The sequence below is a fragment of the Podarcis cretensis genome, assembly GCF_951804945.1.
Source record: "Podarcis cretensis genome assembly, chromosome: 8".
Classification (NCBI taxonomy): Eukaryota; Metazoa; Chordata; class Lepidosauria; order Squamata; family Lacertidae; genus Podarcis; species Podarcis cretensis.
Window position 1 is genome coordinate 72458941 of NC_137177.1, and position 25198 is coordinate 72484138.

Here is a 25198-nt window from a genome sequence, read left to right on the forward strand (position 1 = left end):
TAAGCACTAAACAGGGAGCTGTCTGATTCCCCCTGGAATGCTAGAACTGCTTGCCGTGATGAAGATATAATGCTGTTGACACCCACAACACAAATTTTGTGTGTGTATGTGTGCACACACGTGCACTTTGGTGCCACAAAGAAGCCCTTCGTGCAGAATCAGCTTTTTCTAAAAATGACTGTCCACTATTTTAGTAGCTGGGAATTACTGTCCTTGCTGCTGAATTATCTCAAACTATTTTAATGCCCCAGGGAGACACTGGCCAGTCTCTCTTTCCACTGTACATGTATGGTCATTTTTGAGAAGGTGTCAAAGTTCCCTTTTATAGTCAGCAACCATTTTGCACAGTGAACGCAGCTTAGTGAGCACACACACTCTCCTTCACATCTAGCGTTTTCTATATACTTGTAAGAGATTTATTTAGTGGGGCAAACTAAACATCCCATTGCAACTGCATGAAGGGGCAGGCCCCTAATTGCACTGGGCAGTAGAACAGCTTGATCCTTTTCCTGTTAGTAGCTTTGCCTCTGAAACACCACCTTCCAGTTTCCCAGGCCCTTGCAAACACAGCTCTGGAACTCTACGCAGGGTAATAGTAGGGGAGGGGGAATTTGACAGGGGTCACAGTCACATGATACATTTAAAGCTCTACAATACCACTTCAAGCAGTCGTGACTTGCCCCAAAGAACCTTGGGATTTTTTTAGAGGTGCTGAGAGTTGTTAGGAGACCGGCTATTCCCATCTCAGGCCTACAATTCCTAGACTTCCCTGTGAAGAGGGATTGATCATTAAACCACTCTGTCTCAGTGGGGGATCTTGGGCCTGGGAACTAAATGTGGCCCTCAAGGCCCCTCTATAACTGGCCCTCTAAACTCTCTGCCCCCCCAACTCAGATTTAAGGTTAGAGTGCAGCAAAGGGTGGTAGGGAGCAGAGTGAACACAGTTGGATGAATGGTTTGTTGTGCCTGTAAAGGTAAAGGTAAAGGGACCCATGACCATTAGGTTCAGTCGTGACCGACTCTGGGGTTGCGGCGCTCATCTCGCTTTATTGGCCAGGTCATGTGGCCAGCATGACTAAGCCGCTTCTGGCGAACCAGAGCAGTGCACGGAAACGCCGTTTACCTTCCCGCCGGAGCGGTACCTATTTATCTACTTGCAGTCTGACGTGCTTTTGAACTGCTAGGTTGGCAGGAGCAGGGACCGAGCAACGGGAGCTCACCCTGTCGCGGGGATTCAAACAGCCGACCTTCTGATCAGCAAGTCCTAGGCTTTGTGGTTTAACCCACAGCGCCACCCGCCTCCCTTGTTGTGCCTGTAGCTTCCCCAAAGCATTTGGCTGGCCACCATAAGAAGCAGGAGTCTGGTAGATAGCTTTCAGGTATGGCCCAGGAGGGCTCTTCTTGTGTTGTCCACATTATTACATTTGACCTTCTTATTTCTTTCCACATAGCTCAGGGTTGGTGTGCATCAAGTGAGGCGGCTGCTGGTTGTTCCATTTTTAACTTCACAACAACCCTGTGAAGCAGTTTAGGCTAAGCATGGTTGGCACAAGGAGGGAGGGTGCTGTTGCAGAAATAGGAGGAGGAGTGTCTGTGGACTAAAGTATGATTAATTCAGTCCAATGTCGGCCACAGAGCTTCATGCTTTCGCATGGATTTGAACCAAGATTCCCCCACCCATCTCCACAAAACAGGGATGGGCGAATCTGTCGCTTTCGTATCTCTCAAGTTTCTCATTTTTCCCAATCTCAAATTTAGCTCTTTGCATTTCTACATCGGTGTGCAAATTATTATTATTTTAAAATCCTCATGAAAATTCATCAGCATTTTAGTGTGCATTTCTCCTAATAAACACTTTTTTTCTTTTTTTCTTTTGCAAAGCAGTTATCTCAAATATAATGCATTTTTGGTATGTTATTTTCATGGATCACTTTACTCCGGTGCATGCATTTTTGTACACATTACTTGGCTGGAGAATCCGGTGAAGTGCGAATTTTGAAGGATGGCTCTGCTTTCGTTCACATACTGTTTCGGCAATTGTGAATTAGTTAAGCTTGCCTAACTGGGTCAAATTTCTCCCCACCTCAACCCTCCACACTCTGTCTGCTCTGTTGCCTCTTTCAGCCTATACCCTTTGTACTCTTCCTTGGTGCTGATCAGTGTTCCCTCTTGTGCTGAGCTCACCTGAAGCCTTCATTCTTTGTCTTCATTTCTAATTCACAGACCTCTTTTCTTTTGCTGTCTGCTCCACCTCCAACCTTTTCTAAGCGCATTGAGCGGTTTGCTTCCTAGGAAATGCTGGGCCCAGAGCATCTGCAGAGCTGTGTCTCTGCCAAAGGCTTTGAAGCAGGCTCTTTTTTGGATTCCTCTGCACTTGGCTGGCTTTCCTGCCATCCTCCCTCTCCTCAATCCTGATCTCCTGAGATTGAGCCCTGATTGGCAAATGCTTTGTCTGTGGAGTAGAAAATTTTGTCTAGGAGGCGAAATGGGCAAAGCTCTCTGCTTCCTATCAAGACAAATGTGGCATTCTAACAAGGCCCCCTGGAACAACAACAACAACAACAACTTCTTCTTCTTCTTCTTCTTCTTCTTCTTCTTCTTCTTCTTCTTCTTCTTAACTTCCCAAAACAACATGCAAACCAAAGTACGGACTTTCTTCAAAATTGCAGTTCTTTGAATTTTGCAATGTGGTTCTCCAACCAAAAGTATGCGTATATTAGGAAAACATGTGCATGAACGTTATTATTATATATTTATCAGATTTATAGGCTTTCCTTTCTCCTAAATGAACCCAGAGAGGCAAACAACAAGAGAGAAAACATCTTGAAAATAATTTCAGTACAGATGCAGACTGAGAAAGTTCTCAACAAAAGGGGATGACCTTCAGTAGGTGCTGAAAAGACAACAGAGATGATGCCTGTATAATATGTACAGGTGGGGCTACCTTTGAAGGTGACTCTTAATTAGAAGACACAAAGCCTGCTCAAAGGTGCCAGGTCTAAGGAGCACAGCAACTCTTCTCAGTAGGTCCCCCCCCCCCATGAGGCAGTTGTGGAGGCTGATGGTGGCACAGTGCTTTCCCATTTCACCCAGCTTGCTTTGCATGCTATGTGTTTTGCCTGGTGCTAATGAGCTTTGCTGTTTAGCCTCTGTGTTGTTTTTTTCTGTAAATTAAATTAACACTGAGAGCATGTCTCAGTGGGTGTGCATTTGAGTGCCGATCATAACACAGTAGGGAGGTTGGGAGGAAGGCCTTCAGGACCCACCAAGCATATTCTGCCAAGAGGGCAGAGCTTACCCTTTGCATCCAAAATAGGCCCTCTGTTTCCTTTTTACCTGCCCCGGAGCATCTTGAGCGGCTGTTGCTTGCCTCTTCTTGTGTGTGTAAACAGATTGAATGCTACTAGGCACAGCTGAGGCTCAGGAGGGGAATATAGATGCTCATGTGTGTACATGCACAGACACGGACACACACAAATTTGATTCAGCTCGCATTTAAAGGCAAACCAACCTAATTTATAAGGAAGTATGCAAACAGAACCGCAGCTACCCTTCAGAATTCTCACCTCTCCGAATTTTGCAATGCACTTCTCCGGCCAAAACAAAGTACATACTGAGGTAAAGTCTGCACAGCAATGCATATAATACTGAAAATAGCATACAAGAATGCATTACATTAGGGAAAATTGCATACAGAAAAATATGTGTTATAGGGATAAAGGTAAAGGTACGCATGACCGTTAGGTCCCATCACGGAGGACTCTGGGGTTGCACGCTCATCTCGCTCTATAGATAAATGCACAAAAACGCTGGTGAATTTTCATGAGACTGCAAACTGATGTGGAAATGTGAAGAACTGGCCTGAATACTAGGGAGTGGGGAAACTGAGAGAAACTGAAATGGACAGATTTGCTCATCTCTACACATGGTTCTAATGAGAGAAAAGAATGCTAATTGAAGGGAAATGAAATTGATCACAAGGCATTGGAGTGGAAATACACCTTCCACTCTCTCCTTCTGACAAAAGATGCTTTCTGCAGCTGTAAGAGAAGCAGAAAGTCAACAGGTGCAGGGGCAAAAAGGCTATATCTCTGTGTTGCATCTGTTGAATTTCTTCCCTGCCATGCACCGTTGATAGGACCTCTGCTGAGTGTGGTAGTAGGAAGATGATGAGTGACCCAAGCTTGAGATGTTGGTGTGTCAGACTCACTGGCCTCCCTTACATTGTGCAGGGTACAACTGTTAGTTGTCTTCCGTGTTACTGAGGTCCGGTTGGCCTCAACCAGAAATTGGGCATTTAGCGTCACCACAAATTCTGTACTATGCAACGCTCTTTCTCCAGAGATTCAGCAGGTATCATTCCTTTTGATTTTGGAGACAGTTCGTTTTCTATTCCAATAGGCTTAGGCAGTTGTTAACGATTTTCCTGAGAAGCCAGTCATTTTAACGATTGCTCTGTATAGCTTTTATTTTATTTTTTAAATAATGCCCTGATGTTTTGTGAGAGGGCGGTATATAAATACAGTGGTACCTCGGGTTACATACGCTTCAGGTTACAGACTTCGCTAACCCAGAAATAGTACCTCAGGTTAAGAACTTTGCTTCAGGATGAGAACAGAAATCGTGCTCTGGCGGCGCAGTGGCAGCAGGAGGCCCCATTAGTCAAAGTGGTACTTTAGGTTAAGAACAGTTTCAGGTTAAGAACAGACCTCCAGAACGAATTAAGTACTTAACCCGAGGTACCACTGTACATTTATAAGCAAACAGACATCTGGAGGACCACAGGTTCTAGGGCTGCCATATGTCCAGATTTTCCCAGACATTACTGGGATTTCAAAGGCGGATTGAATTGACCAGGTGCCCTGGTTTTTACTTTTTGAAATATGGCAACCCTACAGGTTCCCTGTTCCTGACATAGCGCAAACATGCTAGGCCCCAGGAAGGAGATTCCAGCCCCTTTGCTCCTCTCCTGCTCCTCTTAGCTCAGCACAATAGCTAAGACAAGGGTTATCTTAGTCCAACTTACATGCCTGGTGCTCCTCTTGCTTGCTCATTTCAAATCCCAACCCCCGGCCACCATTCATGCTTGCCCTGCCACCACAAACCCCAACTTGTTCACCTACCACCCCCCTCACTTGCCCCTCCTCCTGCCTGTTTCAGATTCTAGCATGTACAGGCCATCACCAGTGCGACAAAGGTAAAGGGACCCCTGACCATTAGGTCCAGTCGTGGCCAACTCTGGGGTTGCGGCACTCATCTCGCTTTATTGGCCGAAGGAGCCGGTGTACAGCTTCCGGGTCATATGGCCAGCATGACTAAGCCGCTTCTGGCGAACCAGAGCAGCGCACGGAAACGCCGTTTACCTTCTGCCGGAGCGGTACCTATTTATCTACTTGCACTTTGACGTGCTTTTGAACTGCTAGGTTGGCAGGAGCAGGGACCGAGCAACGGGAGCTCACCCCGTCGCGGGGATTCAAACCGCCGACCTTCTGATCGGCAAGTCCTAGGCTCTGTGGTTTAACCCACAGTGCCACCCACCTCAGTGTGACAATGGACTAATGCAAATAGATATCACACATACACACACTTCTATATGTACATAGGAAGCTGCTGCCCTTATTGAGTCAGATCATCGCTCCATGTAACTCAGTATTTATTATCAGCACTGATTGACCGAAGCTCTCCAGCGTTTCAGACAGGGGACAATTCCCAGCTTTATATGTAGGTGCTGAGGACTGAACCTCAAACCTTGAGCCACTGAGGTGCTGTACCCCTAACCTATGGTCTTTTCCCATGCACATTTATAAGGCATATCTAGAATTAATTTTGAATGCATACTTAACATGCACACTTAGAAACAATTACAGTGGTACCTCGGTTAAGTACTTAATTCGTTCTGGAGGTCCGTTCTTAACCTGAAACTGTTCTTAACCTGAAGCACCACTTTAGCTAATGGGGGGCCTCCTGCTGCTGCCGCGCCGCCGGAGCACAATTTCTGTTCTCATCCTGAAGCAAAGTTCTTAACCTGAGGTACTATTTCTGGGTTAGCGGAGTCTGTAACCTGAAGCGTATGTAACCTGAAGTGTATCTAACCCAAGGTACCACTGTACTGTAACATAAATTTAAACAGAAACACAGTACATCTCAACGTGTACCCATTTTTGAGATGGGGCATGTAACCCCAAAACCTGAGAGATGAGAACACGCACAGCCTTGCTCCCTTTGCTCCTGTGCAGAGAGAGAGCTCATGCAAGCAGCCATAACAAAACACTTTCTCTCTGAATAGCAAATGCCACATGTAAAATGCAAAGCCGCGCCATTCTGCCTTTATTCTCTGCAATGAAATGTATGGCTTTTGCCATTTAAAACGCACACGCATACAAACCGACAACTCCGTTCTTTGCCAAGGAAAAAGAGAAGGCAGCTGTCCCCATGATAAACTGTGGTACTCCTGCAAGTACAGTACATCTGCAGCAAAACAAAACAAGCAATATTTGCTTTGCCAATTTATTTCCAGAGTTAGGAAGTTTTGCTGCTTAACTGTTTCTTTCCCACCACGGACCCCAAGAAGCCACTTGCTTTTGCTTCTAAATGCACAGTGCAGGAGGTGGGCCAATGCCTTGAGTACCAGCAGATGAAACCCAAAGCCCCTTTTGCCCCGCCTCTGCTTTCCCTGCACCCCCAGGGGATATTCCAGGCAGCCAGGAAGGAAGGGAGTGTATGTTCCAAAGAGGCAGCAGAGTGCAAAGTGGTTTGCAACTGACTGCCGAAGAGAGACTGTGCCAGAGCCTTTCGCCGGCTGGGCTTCTCCTTGGCTGCGGCCCAGTTGGGAACATGGAGCCAAGAGAGCTCCAAGGCCAGGGGACAAGTTCATCTTCCCACAGTCCCTGTCGCTTTCAAAGGTCAAGGCTCTGTGCATTGAAATAGGCATTAGTGGCTGATTGTTTCCCTCCCACTTCCTTTGCAATTTTGTTTGCCTGTTCCTCTGAGGGTCTGTTTCCTCCTCAGGGCAGAAGAACATTAGCACAGTGTGGCGGTCAGAGAGTTGGAATCCAGGGTTCTAATCTCCACTCAGCCATAAAGTCCAGTCACCAGCTCTCATTTTATCCTACCTCACAGTGTTGTTCTGATATTAATATGCAGGTGTCTGTTTATATCAGACAGAACTAATGACAGGCACAACCAACTACTTCTAATTTTGTCTCCATCCTCCTGTCTACTGTACTCTACAGAGACAACACTGGGACTAAGAAGAAGGAAACTGTCAGCCAGTTCCACCACCCCAGTACAGGTTGCAAGTAAATATGTAGGTTGGTGGGGACTGGCTAGGAGCACACTGAGCTTTGTGAGGCAGTGCCCCATTGGCTCCAATGGCCCAGCCTCCACTGAAGGGCCATGGTTCAGTAGTCTGCTTTGCTATGGAAAACTGCTGCCAGTCAGTGCATATAGTACTGAACTAGATGGACCAATGGTCCTATTCAGTGTAAGGCAGCTTCCTTTGACACCACATTGAGTGTGGAGAAAAGGGGTGATATAAAGGGTTCTTGTTGTTTTTTAATGTCATGCTCACCACATGGCTGATGCTGCAAATGGCACCCATACATCCAGTCCTGGTAAAAAACCCCACACACTGCATGTGGAGAGCCAGTGTGGTGTAGTGGTTAAGAGCGGTGGACTCTGGCGATCCGGGTTTGATTCCCCGCTCCTCCACATGCAGCTGCTGGGTGACTTTGGGCTAGTCACACTTCTCTGAAGTCTCTCAGCCTCACGTAACTCACAGAGTGTTTGTTGTGGGGAGGAAGGGAAAAGGAGATTGTTGGCTGCTTTGAGGCTCCTAAGGGGAGTGAAAGGTGGGGTATCAAGTCCAAACTCCTCTTCTTCTTATGTGTAACAGGAAGGAGCCCAAACCAGTTCCAAGTTGGAGGGGGGGCAGGCCAAGCATTTCTCTGTGCCTCCTCCTCCATTGGTGGGAAACACAACTCAGAGCAACACTAAGCATGTGAGTCCAGCTGCCATTTTTATTTCCCATAATGCCTGCAGTGCGCTGTTGCTCAGGAGCATTGTGGGAAATAAAAATGGCATCTGAACCATTTCACTGTGTAGTGTCATTGCTAGGGACATTCAGGCCACATTTCTTCTGAAGGGAGCAGCAGCTGGGCTGCTGAACAAAGTCAAGCTACCACTTAGCTTCTTTTCTTTACTTTTTAAAGAAAAAACCTCAATTGCTCTGTTGAAATGTAAGTACACTCCCACCTAAAAGTGCTATGACACACACATACTCCATCTATCTATATCATCTATCTATCTATCTATCTTTAGGTGGAGTTTTTACACACATACTGCTCTCCCCAAAGTGTCAAGAAAAGCTGAATTTAATAATTTGATCCAACACTTATTGAATGTGCTTGGGTGTTATCACAGTCCCAGTAAGGCAGGTGTGGGGAGTCTCTAGCCCAGGGGCCAGATATGGCCCTAGAAACCTCTTCCAATAAAAACACCTCCTCTTCAAACATCCCCTCCCTCACCAGCCCTGCCTCAAGTGCTTTTACCTGGACAGAATGTATCCTTCCACTGTGATGATAACTCTTGCTTGCTTTAACTAAAACTAAAATTGAACTGAATGAAAAATCACCCAAATTCTCACTACAGAAGGAACTTAATTCACATTTAGTTCACCTGGAAATTACAGGAGGTACTTTCAGGTATAACCCAGATATTTTTGAATTAATCCAGTGCATTAGTTAAAATCTTAATTAGTTCATTCCGAGCACTGAGAGAAAGGAATAATGGATGCTCACTTGATTTGTGAAGGAAGCTTAGGCCTGAGAGGCTCAGAAGAGAGGAATCTGTATTCCAAAAGGAGTCTTTGCCTGGGAAGGAATGGGGTGATAGTTGTAGGTGATCCATGAAAAGACCTACTCTGCTCAAGGCCGTAGAAAAAGTCTGTCTCCATCACACCAGTGTACCTCCTTTCCCCACTACCATTAGTTGAAGAGCAGGCTGTTGAATTGGTGCGAGTCGTGCGATGATGCAGGAATGTTGGTGCATGACTGTGAGTCCATGACACTGGCTAACTTGAGAGATAAGTTGAGCAAGCAAGCTATTTATTTTTTTTAGCTAGGGGTTTCCTTTGCACTCCAAATATCTCTCCTTCCGATTTTATCCCACCACCTGTTCTGGTGACACTTGCATTTTGTCATCTGCACGGACCTAGGAAGGCTCAGAATCCGAGCCAGATGGCTTGGGATCAAATATGCATGGAAACTCTTCCTGGTCTTGCTTTATGCCTGGAAGCAGAGCGTTTATCTGTGTCCGCTTCATGATACTAATTAAATACACAGATATCCTACACAGACCCTCCCTCTCACTTCCTAAAATATTGGAGGAAGGGAGAACCAAATATAGGACCCTATATTTTTTCTCTGCATCTAAATAAGTCAATGGATGTCCCCATTGTTCAATTACCCTTCCCTTTCCTTAGACATTCAGCAATCTTTCAGGTGGAAAGTGGTCCTGGCAATGGCTGCGTGGATTGTGTGCAGTGGCGCTGAGCACTTGCAAGCCAAGCAGCAATTCTGCCGTCCCCCAAGCCAAGGGCCAAGAGGGCAAATGAGAGATTAGCAAGTGCTAGCATGCAAATTCATTTCCTATTTTTGGGAAGGTTGGTTCTCATTTGTACAATCTTAAATTCAGTTCTCCACATTTCCACAACATTTTGTGATTTGTTTATTTTAAAATAGTCCACGTCCATCAGCATTTTAGTTGAACTTCTCCTAAAATATGCATCTTTTGTGTGTGAGATTTTGCCATATATAAACATTTTTGCACATTTTTTTCAGAAATACGTGCGGTTTTATGAACACTATACCCAGTTTGTGCAGTTTTGTATGCATTTCTTGGCTGTAGAATTGCGCTCCAAAATTGTGAGAAGTGCAAATTTTGAAGGATAGCTGTGTTGCAGGTCACATATTGTTTTGGAAACTGTGAATTATGTTGGTTCACCTTTAAATGTGAACTGAATGAACACCCCCACCCCCACATGCAAACACATCCCTACATATATGTATAGGCCACCCTATAACAAAAGTTATCACTACTGGCTACAGAATAAAAAGGAGCAAGTTAAAAACACCCACAATGGAAAAGTTAATACTAATAAGTACATTGATAGGGGGTTTGGCTAGATGATATTTGATGTCATTCACAATTCTCCATGGTTCCACTATTCTAACATGTCCAAGAATATGTGCATCTGGGACTTTAAATTTCTTCTGCCCCGATGGGCATAAAAGCATTCAGGATAACACATAACGCCTGTGTTTGCAGAAGTACAACATTAGGACTCAAAATCAACCCTACTGGGTTTTCCCAAATGCTTAAATTTCTTTTATATATAATGGTGACTAGTGATTTTGATTCCCTAATTAATAAGCTTTTTAAAAAATCTGCTACATCATCTTTTTCTTAAACTCTTATGCCCACCCACACTTATGTGTTCTGGGTGCCATCCTTTTTTATTGATGGAACAGACAGTTTGGATTTTTACGAGACCACGAGGCATCAGATGGCTTGAGGACTAAAGTGTGGCAAGTGTGGTGGTTAGAGCTGGGAGGGGGGGCTTTTTCAGCCCAAGGGCCACATGCCCTTCTGTGCCACCTTCTGTGGGCCACATGCCAGTGGTGGGCGTGGCCAGAGGCAAAGAGAAAGCAAAACAAGGAAAGCAAATGTTACCTTTCTTCAGTAGGCTAATTTCTACACACATTCACACTCCCCATCTGTATCCTCCATCCAGGCAAGCAAGAACCATTATCAGAGTTCAAGGGCTCATTCCAGCCAGGCAAAAATGCTTAAGGAGGATGCAAACCAGAGTCAATGAGGAGTATGACCTGGAGAGAAGGTGTGGGCTTGAGGGCCAGCCTGACGGGAGCTATTTGGTGATGGGCCCAAGGTTCTCTAGCCCTGTGCTAGTGGTTAAGAGCGGTAGATTCGTAATCTGGGGAACCAGGTTCGTGTCTCCACTCCTCCACATGCAGCTGCTGGGTGACCTTGGGCTAGTCACACTTCTTTGAAGTCTCTCAGCCTCACTCACCTCACAGTGTTTGTTGTGGGGGAGGAAGGGAAAGGAGAATGTTAGCCGCTTTGAGACTCCTTCAGGTAGTGATAAAGCGGGATATCAAATCCAAACAAATAGGAGCCTGCTGGGTCAAACCAATGGCCCATCTAGCCCAGGAAAGTGTTTCTGAAGTGATAGCAAGAGCAAACACCATTTCTGAACGCTTGTTGTTCCTTCTTGCAATTTTAACTGTGAGTCACGTGAAGGTGCAAGTCATGGGATATTAGGAAAATCCTTGCTTGATCTCCCATAGTGGGTTTTAGGTAAGCTCCCAAGGAGATATCATTTGGAGATAGCAAGGTTTGTGAGGGTAGCATGTGGCTCTGGAAGACAGATGTCAAAGACTTTCCATCCCAACAGCCAGAGTTGCTTCTGAGGCTTTGTGACTGAAGTCACTTCCCCTTCCCCTACACCAGTTCTGCCTCTCATTTTATAACTTTGGTCTGCAAGTGGTTAGGGCTGCTTTGAACCACCCATAGCCTTTCATATTCATTGTGGGGCCCATACAGACATCCTTTTTTATTGTGCGTTCATGAAGATTTGTGCTCATGATGGTATTGGGGCAGCTCTGTGTACTCCTGCTTTCAGAGGTGCATTTAGGGCAGGGCAGCCTGTTCCCCTGAGAAGTGTAGTTTGTTAAGGGAGCTTGGAATTACCACTCCGTGAGAGGTAAACTGTGGTTCCCAGGATTCTTCAGCAGGGTGGAAGGAACGTGCTTTAAATGTGTGTTGTGTACGCAACCTTTGACAGTTGGTGTCACCCAGGACTTGATTCCCCATTGTATAGCAATTTTTAAATCACTTTAGTTCCTGCTCACATTACAGTGTCCTCTGTGCTCACCGCTGTCAGGGATTGAACTTGGGACCTTTCTGCCAGTTTCCACATGGGCTGTACCAGTGAGCAATGTCTCCTCTCCATACCACATGAACCCTGTCAAATCAGTGGTCCATTCCATCCAGAACTGTCTATTATGACTGGTAGAGGCTCTCCAATATGTCTGAGGCAGGGGTGCTCTCTACTGTAGTCTCTTTAGCTGGAGATTGGTTCTGGGACCTTTTGGGTGCAGAATACGTGCTCTCCTACCAAGCTATGGAAATAGAAATGAGGTTACACTATAAAATCAGAATTCAGTTCAAAATGCTTGCTGGATTATTATTGTTGTTGTTTTTAATTTCAGTAGGCAATGGAAGTTCAAAAGACCTCAATCTAAGCTGTTAAGGGCCTTGCAAATTAATACAAGAACCATGAACCTGGTGTAATAGGATATGGGTTTCACCATCCTTTTCACAAACTTTCCAGGAGCTTCTTATTGAAATTATATAAAATTAACTCCTGTTTCTCCAGCTCTCTGTCGGCACCCAGCAAGGAAATGGCAGTAACAAATCAGATACATCGGCAGCACATTCCGAGCTGCCTCCCCTGCAAAACTCATGTCTGCCTCCTTTTTAAATCCTAAAAGCAAAATGCACCAATCTTTAGAGGGACAGCAGAAGGGAGAGGGAGGAGTTGGTCGGTTGAAAGGAGAAATACATTTAATCCCTTTAATATTTTAAAATTTAATTATTTCCAAATTAGGTTAGCGAGTCTGACAAGAATCCTGCATCTAAAGTACGGAGCCCAGGGGCAGCTTTGGAAAATGAGACGAGAAATTAATATAAAAAAAGGAACCCTTTCGCTTCAAGGCAGCAGACTGGAACACTGGCATTCCATTACTCTGTCTGTCTGCTGAATTCATTTAGCATCTGTGGCTTAAATAGAATAGCTCTAAAGAGGCATGCTGCAGGCTGCGCTTGGCTTGCTGAGGCATTTCCCTCTGGAGGAATCAAACCGCATCAGAAAGAGGGTTGCAATTAAAATAATTCGGTTTCCTGATAAGATAGCAAGCGGGTCAGACCAAAGGCCTGTCTAGTCCAGCGTTCCTCTGTCCCAAGCAGTAGACATCCAGATGTCCCTGAGAAATCCACCACCAGGATATAGCAATCAGTTTATTTGTTGCCCTTTTTTTGTGTGCCCTTCTAAGGAGCTCAGGATAGTGTACAACATGCTCTTCCTCCTCCCCATTTTATCCTCAGAACAGCAACCCTGTGAGGTAGGTTAATCCGAGAGACCATGGTTGGCCCAACATCATGCCGTGAGTTTCATGATTGTGGATGGATTTGAACTCAGGTCTCCTCTGTCCACCTCCAACACTCCCACCAATACTCCAGTGGGAAACAGCCATCTGTTCCTGTTTGCTCAGAAAGGCATCCCACACAAAATCTGGCCATTGATGGATATTACCTCCATTATTTATTGGGAGGGCTGCAACAAAATGTCCATCTCTAAGTTGGGGAGAAAGTATTTAACGGTCAAAAGCAGCACTTTAAAATTCAGTGCAGAAACTGATTGGAAGTCAGAGATAGAACAGCATAGCTATAATGTGACCATAATGCCCAGTCCCAGTTAGTACTGTATTTTTCGCTCTATAAGATGCACATTTTCCCCTCCAAAACTTAAGGGGAAATGTGTGTGTGTCGTATGGAGCGAATGCAGGCTCCTTGGCTTCAGCGATAGCAACGCGAAGCCTCCGAAGCGCAGTGGAAGTGCTCCCGCCGCGCTCTGGAGGCTTCGCGTTGCTTTCGCTGAAGCCTGGAGAGCGAGAGGGGTCGGTGCACACCGACCCCTCTCGCTCGCCAGGCTTCAAAGATAGCCACCCAAAGCCTCTGGAGCGCAGCAGGAGCTCCCGCTGCGCTCCGGAGGCTTCGGGTTCCTTTCGCTGAAGGGTAAGTGCCCCTTCAGCTAAGGCGCAGCACCCCTTCAGCTAAGCAGGAGGAGAAATGGAAGGGGCTCTGTTTCTCCTGCCACTTCGCTGAAGGGGCGCTGAGCAGAGAGGGGGAGAATTTTTTTTCTTGTTCTCCCCCTCTAAAACAAGGTGCGTCCTATGGTCCGGTGTGTCCTATAGAGTGAAAAATACGGTTTAGTATTGGCATTCTGCACTAAATGCAGTTTCCAAACAGTCTTCAAAGGAAGCCCCGCCTACAGTGAATTACAGTAGTCTAACTTGGAGTTTGCCATGGCATAGATATTTTAGCCCAGCCTATTTCTTGTCCAGATAGGGTTGCAGCTGGCAGACCAAGCAAAGCTTGGAAACAGCCACTGTGCTGTGGAACTGTGTCATTGTTATATAATCCAGTTAAAAGCAAGCGTTCCAACACAGAAGAAGGCCGGGAGTGTGTGTGCAACTGTAGGAAGGTTAAAGCAGAGGCAGCATTAATTTTGCAACAACAAGCAAAATTGCCTTGATTGCAGCACCCCACTGCTTTTTAGTCTGTGTTGGAGATTATCTTAAAATGTTGCTCCTCTCCAGCCCAGCCTGGCATAGATTTTTGGGTGATTCTGGGCCATCAAAGCTTTACAGCAGTTTCGGTTGTGATTATTACATAGACTCTTATTCCTGCTACTTGATGCTAGACAGCCAGCTGGAAGGAAAGGCAGGGGGCGGGGAGGAGAAAGATTCATATTTAATTACAAATGTTTCACTTCTGGGCATTTTCAGCAACATCTGGAGAGCAGGAGGATGAAAGATAACCAGCAGCACCTCCCACCAAGATCAGTTGTGTCAAGCTTCCTGTTCTTTTTTTTTTTAAATCAATTTTTATTAAGATTTTTAAACATAAATGCAAATATAATAAACAATGTAACATATATCATAACATAATTTCTTAACTTCTTTGGACTCCCTCACATCTTCCGCTCCCACTTGCATCTTTGTCAATTCTTGCCCGCAATTTATCATCCTGTTTACATTCTTATGTCCCATTCATTTAGAATATAATCTAATAGTTCTCCCAAAGGTTTAAAGTTTTCCCTCAATCTCACTTATCATCCTAATTGCATCTAATTTAGTGGTGGTCAATTATTTATGATCTAGCCTCCATCTTAACATTCAACCAAATTACAATGCTTTTTTAAGTAAATCTTAAATTTCTTCCAATCTTCTTCAACCTTCTCTTCTCCCAGGTCTCGGATTCTGCCGGTCATCTCGGCTAGTTCCATATAGTCTATCAGTTGCATCTGCCACTCTTCCAGTGTGGGTAGATCTTGAGTTTTCCAGTGCTTAGCGATGAGTATCCTTGCTGCCGTTGTTGCGTACATAAAAAATGTTCGGTCCTTCTTTAACACCTTCTGGTCGACAATACCCAAAAGGAAGGCCTCTGGTTTCTTAGTAAAGGTATACTTAAATACCTTTTTCAACTCATTATATATCATTTCCCAGAAGGCCTTCACTCTCGGGCAAGTCCACCAGAGGTGAAAGAATGTTCCATCATTTTCTTTACATTTCCAACATTTGTTATCAGACAAATGGTATATTTTGGCAAGTTTAACTGGGGTCATGTACCATCTATATATCATTTTCATTACATTTTCCTTCAAAGCATTACATGCAGTGAAGTTCAGCCCGTTGGTCCACAACCTTTCCCAGTCCTCAAACATGATATTATGCCCTATATCCTGTGCCCACTTTATCATGGCCGATTTAACCATTTCATCTTGTGTATTCCATTTTAACAGCAAGTTGTACATTCTTGAAAGTATCTTAGTCTTAGGTTCTAACAGTTCTGTTTCCAATTTCGATTTCTCCACCTGGAACCCTAACTTTTTGTCATTTTTAAAAACTTCATTAATCTGAGCGTAATGTAACCAGTCTCGCACTTTGTCCTTAATTTTCTCCAAACTCTGCAATTTCCAATTGTCTCCATCTTTTTCTAATATTTCCCAATATTTTGGCCATTTGGCCTCCATATTGGGTCTTTTTCGGGCCTTAGCTTCCAGCGGTGAAAGCCACCTTGGAGTTTTATTTTCCAGTAAGTCTTTATATTTTGTCCAGACATTAAACACTGCTTTTCTGACAATATGGTTCTTAAAGGCCTTATTGATCTTAACCTTATCATACCATAAATATGCATGCCAACCAAAAGCAATGTTAAAACCTTCCAGATCCAATACACCAGTGTCTTCGAGAAGTAGCCAGTCTTTTAGCCAGCAGAAAGCTGCGGCCTCATAGTACAACTTTAGGTCTGGCAGGGCAAAGCCCCCTCTTTCTTTCGCATCAGTTAATATCTTAAACTTAATTCTGGGCTTTTTGCCCTGCCAGACAAACTTAGAAATATCTCTCTGCCACTTCCGGAAGCACTCCGTCTTGTCCACAATCTGTAATGTTTGGAACAGAAACAACATTTTTGGCAATACATTCATCTTGATAGCAGCAATTCGGCCTAACAAAGAAAGTTTCAATTTTGTCCAACTATCTAAGTCTCTCTTAATTTCTGACCAACATTTTTCATAATTATCCTTAAAAAGACTCAGATTTTTTGCTGTTATGTTTACCCCTAGGTACTTTACTTTTTTAACCACATTTAGTTCTGTCTCTTTCTGAAACCGTTCTGACTCTGTATCTGTCCAGTTTTTTCCCAATACCTTAGTTTTCTGTTTGTTTAATTTAAATCCCGCCACCCGACCAAAATCTTGAATCAATTGTAATACTCTTTTCGTACTAGATTCTGGCTCCTGCAGGGTCAAAACTAGGTCATCTGCAAAAGCTTTAAGTTTATATTGTTTCTCTCCGACCTGAATTCCTTCCACCAACCGGTCCCCTCTAATCATATTCAAGAGCACCTCCAGAACCGAAATAAATAGCAAAGGGGAAATAGGGCAGCCTTGTCGTGTTCCTTTTTCAATTTTAAACTCTTCTGTAACCACATTGTTGACTATCAATTTAGCCTTTTGCTCTGAATATATTGCATCAATCCCATTCTCAAAACCCCGTCCCACTCCCATTTCTTTTAAATTTCCCTTCATAAATTTCCAGGAAATATTGTCAAAGGCCTTCTCCGCATCTATAAAAATTAACACTGCTTTTGTATTTATATCTGTTTGCAAAAGTTCCAAAATGTCAATAATGTTCCTTGTATTGGCAAACAAGTGTCTACCTGGGAGAAAGCCTGCCTGGTCCTTGTGAATTACTTCATTTAAAACTTTTTTAAGTCTACTTGCCAAAATGTCTGCAAATATTTTGTAATCCACATTTAAAAGAGAGATGGGACGATAGTTCTTAAGTTGTGTCTTTTCAGCTTCCGATTTTGGTATCAATGTGATAAAGGCTTCCTTCCACGATTCCGGCGCCCTCTTCCCCTCCATAATTTCATTGCTAACCTCCATCAGTGGTTGTATCAAATAGTCTTTTAATGTCTTATAATACTTGGAGGTCAGCCCATCTGGCCCTGGAGATTTGCCCATTTGCATATTCTGAATGGCTTGTTCAATCTCTTGTCGTGTTATTTTGCAGTTCAGGATTGATCTATTTTCTTGTGACAATTTTGGTAGCCCATTTTTTTCCAGAAATTGTTTAATCTCGACCTCATCTTGCGGCCCTTGAGTGTATAATTTTTTGAAGTATCTCTGGAAGCACTTTCTAATGTCCACAGGGTTCTGAATATTTCTTCCTTCAATCTCTAAGTTTGTAACTGTATTTAGTTTTTGTCTCCTCTTCAGCTGCCAAGCTAGCAGTTTTCCACATTTATTCGCCAATTCAAAAGTTTTTTGTTTCATTAATTTAATCTTCCACTCTATTTCCTGATTTATCAATTTAGAATATTGGGCTTGATGAAGTTTAATTTCTTTCAGAATCGGCTGTGACTTCGGATTTGATCTTAACTTCTTCTCTAATTCTTTAATTTTCTCCAAGATTTTGTCTTTCCTCTCATTTTGTATCCTTTTCTTTACAGCATTCTGTTGAATCAGGAACCCCCTCATCACAGCCTTACTTGCATCCCAGATGATTCTTTTTTCCACCGTAGTGTTCAAATTTATCTCAAAATAATCTTTCAAAACTTTTTGGGCCTTCTTAATAATCTCCTGATCTCTAAACAAATTGTCATTCATCTTCCATCTAAAGGAGCCGGTTGGTAGTAGTGTCATGTCCATCTTTAGTGCATTATGGTCGGAGCAGGTCTTTGGGCAGATTTCCACCTTTCTAACCTTAGGTGCCAGACCTCTAGATATCCATATTTGGTCGATTCTTGTCCAAGTCAGCTGGGCTTCAGAGAAGAATGTTCCCTCTCTTCCCAAGGGGTTCTTCGTTCTCCAAATGTCAATCAAGTCCATATTGTCAGTCATTTCAAAAAAAGTCTTTGGTAGTCTGCCATCTTTTGTAACATTTTGGCTTTGTGACTTATCCATGTTAGTTGATACGACCCCATTCATATCTCCCATCATAATGATGTTATCATAGTCCAGATAATCCAGCATAGTCTCATGCAGCTTCTTGTAAAATTCCGATTTCCCCTCGTTTGGTGCATAAATTCCTAATATCAAGATCTTCTCTCCTTGATGTTGTATCTCAATTGCTAAAATTCTTCCATATTCATCTTTGAATAAAAGTTTAGGTGACAGGCTCTCTTTTGCATATATCACCACCCCTCTCTTCTTTACTCTATCCGAAGATATAAATTCCTGGCCAAGTCTTTTATTTATTAACACTTTTCTGTGGAGCCTAATCACGTGAGTTTCTTGTAGGCAAATAATATCCAATTGTTCCTTTTTTAATATGTGGAAAATTTTCCTCCTTTTTTCCGGAATATAACAGCCATTTATATTCCAACTCAAAAGTTGCAGAGACATCCTGAATAAATCTCGTTATTTTCCTGGGGGTGGTGTTTTATTCGCTGGATCTTCCGGTTCCAAGGGTGCAGGTACCGCTGGTGCTCCAGGCCAAGCTTCCTGTTCTAATCTGGCTGCTATCCCAAGATTTATCAACAGATACTAGAAAAATACTGTGCGAGTGTAAGGTAGCATAGGGAGCAGAGTCGTGGTTTACAATGGAGAATGGTGTTGATATGAACATACCATTTTGCCTGTATTTTGAAATTAAGCAAATTCTCCACATTTGAAATCCACGATTCAAAATTTCTAAACAGAAATCATGTATATCTATAAGTTTGCAGCATTAATTGATTTAAATCTATTATCTATCTATATATCCATATCCCAGCCATAAAGTCCAATGTTTCAATTTGATCATCAATGTAAATACAACTTGGTGAGAGCGCTGGATTTCCCTACCAAGAAAGCAAAATCCACCACTGAGGGCGCATCAAAACGTGGAAGCACACTTGCTGCATCATGTATAGATGTACCTACTCATCTCTAGGGTTTAGCTCAATAAAAATGTCTCTATCGCTTTGTAGCAGAAGCTGGATGCCCACAACACTGATTGGCTAGTGTCTGTTATGTCACTTGTCCTTTCTTGTTGAGCCTAGCATGGGTGGGTAAGCAAGGGCATTTGGGCAGCACCAGTGATAATAAATTTGTCCTCTGTGTTTCTAATACGTTTACAGTATGTATTTTTATTACTGTATTTTCTTCCTTGGCATAAATCTTAGTCTAGAGTAAGTCCTATTGAACAATGATGTGACTTACTACTGAGTCAATTGTAATTGTTAGTCAATTAATCACAAATCTGCCTATTCATTAGTCAATTAAGTTTGCATGTAAGAAAAAAGTGAGAGTTTTAAAAATAAAATAAAGCATACTTGGTTTTTGAGCTATGATGCACACATATGTCACCCTAAGCATCACCTTAGAAGTAGAGATTTCGTTTTCTCTCACTTTCTCATGAAAATTCATCAGTAGTTTAGTGGGCATTTTTCCTAATATGTATATTTTTGCTAGCAATTTCCCCTAAAATAATGCATTTCTGGTATTTTCATTTGTAAGTACAGTCTTACTTCATGTTACGTTTGCTTCATGTTACGTTTTTTCAGGTTGCATCCCCTGGCGACCCAGAAGTACCGGAAAGGGTTACTTCTGGGTTTCGCCGCTCTTGCATGGCCACAAGTGCCAAATTGCACCGTGCACCTGCGCAGATACAGCGCTTCAGGTTGCGGGCTTTTCATGTGGCGAACGGGCCTCTGGAATGGATCCCGTTCACAACCAGAGGTACCACTGTACACTTTCCCTTAATAAGCACATTCTGTACTCTTTTTCTCTCTCTTTTGCTTGAGGAACTGCATTGCAAAAATTCAGAGAAGTGCAACTTTTGAAAGGTAGCTGTGTTTCATTTCTGCAGATTATTCTGAAAGAAGTGTGAAATAGATAGGATTGCACTAAAATGAGAACCGAATCAAATTTCTCCTCTTAACTCCAGGAAGCTTTTTTTTTTTTTTTTTTAGAAAAAAGCAAAAAGAGATGTCTGAACCTCTGGATACCACTTATTGGAAACCGCAGGTGCGGGAGTTGTGCTTGTGGACTTCCCATAATGGGCATATGATTAGCAACTGTTTGCTTATTTATTATATTTGTTTGGCACCATTTTGCAAGATGTGTCAAAGTGACTTGCAAAATATTAAAATATAGAACTTACCCAGCATTCATTTAAAAGGCATAACCCAGAGTAAAACAGAGGAATAATAAAAGTGTTCATCCAGTAACTATATCATTGTTTGCTAGCCACAAAAGGCTATCAATGGCTACTAGCCATGATTGCTATCCTCTACCTCCAGTTGCTGGAAGCTACAAGAGGGAAGGGTGCTCTTGTGCCTGGTTCCTGCTTGCGAGTTTCCCCTAGGCATCTGATTGGACACTGTGAGGACAGAAGGCTGGACTAGATGGGCCGCTGGCCTGATCCAACAGCCAAGCTTTACTTTCATTTACTTCCCTGAAATGCTGTCTTCACCATTAATGAACCTCTTCTTATAAAGCACCTCAAAACAATTTCACATTGCAACATATATAAAACAATTGCAGGTATAAAAACAATTAAAACAACTGCCGGTACAAAAGCAGTTTCCATTCCGGCTGGGGATAGTAAATCTCTTAGAACGGTTACCGAAAGAGGAAAGTCCTTTCTAGCCGTGTTTACCTCATTGAACATCTGCTAGTGAGCCTGTCTGGTTCTGTGTACAGGGCCTCACCACTGTAGGCACTTAATAAATGTGCAATATAGTTTATATTACGGTTACTAGTTGCTGGGCATGATTTTTCCCTCTGGACAGACACCTTTTGTCCCCCGTGCTTGGTGGGCAGCTAAGCTGGAATTGATCAAATGCCTGTCCTGTCACACTCTTCTCCCCCCCCCCCACCTCAGACCCTGTTTTATTTCAAGATTCTCCACTCTTTACAAGAGGTTAGCTTACCTGTTCCGTGGCAGTCACAGCTTCAGCAAGCAAGCGTGGGTGTGCCTATGAGGAAAATTAATGGGAACCAGTTAGGTTTAGTAGGGAACCAGAACAATTAGGAGGTGACCTCCAGGAGCAGAAAATTGTTTTCCTATCAGGTAAACAAGCTCAGTCTCTGTTGTAAGGAAAATAAAACCATTGAAAGGGTGGGAGACTAGGCAAGCCTCCTGAGGCAATGGCAGCAATACCACAGATGATTTTTTTCCTCTTAGAATCATAGCACGAAAGGCCCCTTTCCTACCTCTAGCACCCTGGTTATGCTGGAGAACAGGTTGGTTTACAATTTTACCTGAAGAACTATTTTATTGTAGGTATTATAAGTGCGGGGAAGAAGGTGTTAACAAAAAATGGTGCCAGTATTCCTATATTAGTGAAAGTGCTGTGGGTACCAGCTCAAAATGTCTGCCATGGGCAGCAGAAACAGAGGTTCCAATTACTCAGTACCAGGAAATATTGTCCCCCCCCAAATCTCTGGATACTGTATACCTTTTACTAGAAAGGGAAAAAATAGATTAACCATATTTTTCTGTCTATAAGACTCCCCCATGTATAAGACGCCCCCTATTTGGGGGGACTCTGATTTAAGAAAATGGGGAAAGATCTATCCATGTATAAGATGCCCCCAAATTTTGGAAATTATTTTTAAGGGGGGAAACCTAGTCTTATACACGGAAAAATAGGGTATATTAATCCAAGTCATAGCGTCTATTGGTCCTACTTTACACAGGACGGTGCTCTTTTTGATGGGCTAATATTCCTCTTTTTGGTGGACAAACAATTCACTATTTGAAGCTGTTGTCTAATTGACACCGCCAGGAAGTTGTATTCACAGGTTGACTGGCTCTGATACTGGAGAGAGAACAACACCATTGTGCCTGGCAACCTCTGATAGCCTTACCTCCCACCTGCCCTACCCCATGTTTTTTTTCTAATCCTCTTTTAATGCCACCCAAGTTGGTGGCAATCGCTAACTCTTTGCAGTGTGAACTCCATAGTTTAACTATGTGCTGTGTAAAGAATGACTTTATGTTTGGGGGGGGAAAGGGGGGGGGAGTTGCAGGGGTCTTGAAATTTGCCCATCAACAGTTAGCACCTGGGTAGCAGATTGAAAAGACGCACAGTTAGTCTCGTTTCAGTAAACCATAGTTTAGATTAACCACATATTGGTAAACTCTGGTTAGTCAAAAAATAGAAATGAAAGCTTCCAATCTTATGGCCATGGTGGAGGAGAGGGTTGGGTGGAAGCACACAGTCCCATGGCTCATTCATGCAATGTTATTCTATAGATTTAGTTTTATGTTTGAACAAGACCTTATTAAGATATAACCATAAGAAAGCTGGGGAGGACTTGGCATAAAATTCTTAGGCTTCACCTTTGAAAGAAGCATTTGAAATTAGGTCAACCTAAAACCTGCCCTAGCAACTTTTTACCTTGTTATAACTGTCAGAGGAGTGGAGGACTTGTCTACTGATCTGATTCAGTCTAGCAAACCATGTTTTGCAAGAACAATTTTAATCAGCTTGAGATTTCTTGCAAAGCGTTTTGCCTTTGAGCTCAGTTCTCAGACCACTGCCTTAACTTCTAGTCGTGTGCAAGAATAAAGGGGAGCACAGGGGAAGAAGAAGAAGAAGAAGAAGAAGAAGAAGAAGAAGAAGAAGAAGAAGAAGAAAGGGGAGACGAAACCGGGAGGTCAGATTTCAGAGAGAGTAGGGAGGAGTAAATTAAAATTGTGTGTCTCCATGTTCAAAGTTGAGGAGCTGGCATGACTTGTGAAGTGCCACTCTGAGGCACACTTGTTGTGCATGCAAAACTATGCATAGACATGCTGCGAAGCACCACATGTAAGCCGACACAGTTTTGGAAGGATCAGAAAGCTTTTCTTTCGCAGCTGTACATTTCATGGATCCAAGTGTTTCCCTATCTTGTTGTCATCTAACGAACCACAGGTGGTGGCAGACACTGGAAAAAACCCAAAATTGTTGCGCAGATGGTGGGAAAGGAAAGGAGGGAAACTGCAGACATTGTTTCCAGACTCTGAAAGGCAGGGGTGGAGACTCTGGCAGCTGCAGCCCATAACGTCAGAGGCTGTGCTGGGTAGCTCAGGAAATGCTTAATTCTGCCTGAAGCCCAGAAACGTCTTTAGCTGGGGACAGCTTTAAAATGAAGCAGAGGCACGTCAGGAAGCAGGCCTAAGGCTGAGAGACAGCCAGCAGTTAAAATGCCTGCCAGCAAGCAGTGGAGTGCAAGTGGGGCACTGCCCTGCTGATCTCAGTCTAGGGATGGTGGGAGAAATTTTATTCATTTTGTATTTAAAGGCAAGCCTACCTATTTTGCACTTTCCAGAACCAATATGAAATTTATTTACAAAATAAATAAACCTTTTGAAATTAATACCTCTCCAAATTTTGCAATGCAGTTCTTAGAAACACATGCAAAAGTGAATACAGTGGTGCCCCGCAAGACGAACGCCTCGCAAGACGGAAAACCCGCTAGACGAAAGGGTTTTCCATTTTGGAGGTGCTTCGCAAAACGAATTTCCCTATGGGGTTGCTTCGCAAGACGAAAATGTCTTGCGAGTTCCCGCGGTTTTTTTCTGCTTTTTTCGCCCTTTTCCTAAGTCGCTAAGCCGCTTATCAGCTGATCCGCTGATAAGCCGCTTCTCAGCTGATCGCTAAAAGCCGCTAGACCGCTAATAGCGCTAATCCGCTAAGCTGTCAATGGGCTTGCTTCGCAAGACGAAAAAAACGCTATACGAAGAGAATCGCGGAACGGATTAATTTCGTCTTGCGAGGCACCACTGTACACTGGGGCAGAGTGTGCATATAAATGCATTCATTAGTGAAGGTGACATACAGGAATGCTTTATATTGGGTGAAATTGTTTTGCAAAAATGTGTCTATAGGGCAAAAATAGCATGCAAAAAAAGTCTACATTGAGATAAATTTGCCCCAAAATGCCAACGAATTTTTCTGACTTTTAAGGCGAGGAGCTGGTGTCAAAACAGAGAACTGGACTTAAGACCAGGGAAAATTAGAAGCAGAAATAAACAAAAATCAACAGATTTGCCTATCCTATCTTACAGCCAATCTTATGAGGTAGCCCTGGCTGCCAGCCTCCACATCCATAGTCTCGGTGTTGCCCTTGTAGAACTCAGCAAGGAGGTAGTAGAGGAAACTAGAATTAATTGGCTTTGTCTGTCGTTGGGCCTGGTGCCACCTACTGTTGATCTTCCTGCCCCCTCCTGTCCCACAAGTTCTGGTGGGCACAGGGCACTAATGCTAGCAAGTCTTCCTTCCTTCCTCCCAACTGCCCAGAAGGGAATGTTCCCCACCCCTTGATTTTGCCTATATACCATATTTTTCGCTCTATAGGACGCACTTTTTCCCCTTCAAAAATGAAGGGGAAATGTGTGTGCGTCCTATGGAGCAAAGACGCCATAGCCCCGCGACCCTCTCCCGGCTGGAGAGGTGACGCGCGGCTATGGCAGGAGCCTCTATAGCCGCACGTCACCTCTCCAGCCGGGAGAGCGCGCACAGGGCTAAAGCAGCCCCCCGCAACCCTCTCCCAGCTGGAGAAGTGACGCGCGACTATGGCAGCAGCCTCTCCGCTGCGCCTTTCCGCTGCTCCCTGACCTGCTCTTTGGGGCTGGTGGTGGGCTTCCCCCCGCCAGCCCCAAAGAGAAGGTCGAAAGGAACCTGAAGCCTGGAGAGCGAGAGGGGTCGGTGCACACCGACCCCTCTCACTCTCCAGGCTTCCAAGGTAGCCGCCTGAACGCACCTTAAACGGCACCTTGTTTTAGAGCGGGAAAACAAGAGGGGGAAAATTCTCCCCCTCTCTGCGCAGCGCCTCCTGCCGCTTCGCTGAATGGGT

General features: G+C 43.8%; 1 protein-coding gene across 5 annotated transcripts in view; it reads left to right on the forward strand.

Annotated features, from left to right (window-relative positions):
• Positions 1-25198, forward strand: part of LOC307222184 (uncharacterized protein) — a 149404-nt gene that overhangs the window by 92570 nt on the left and 31636 nt on the right. For 4 of the 5 annotated variants that reach the window (XR_013841622.1, XM_079987357.1, XM_079987360.1 and 1 more), the window contains one exon: positions 19915-20089. The exons of the other annotated variant lie outside the window; for it this stretch is intronic. Coding sequence is in view for 3 of the 4 variants with exons in the window: in XM_079987357.1 (XP_079843483.1) it covers positions 19915-20089 (175 nt within the window). In the remaining variant the exon portion in view is untranslated. The remainder of the gene's footprint in view (positions 1-19914; positions 20090-25198) is intronic. 5 annotated transcript variants of the gene reach the window in all.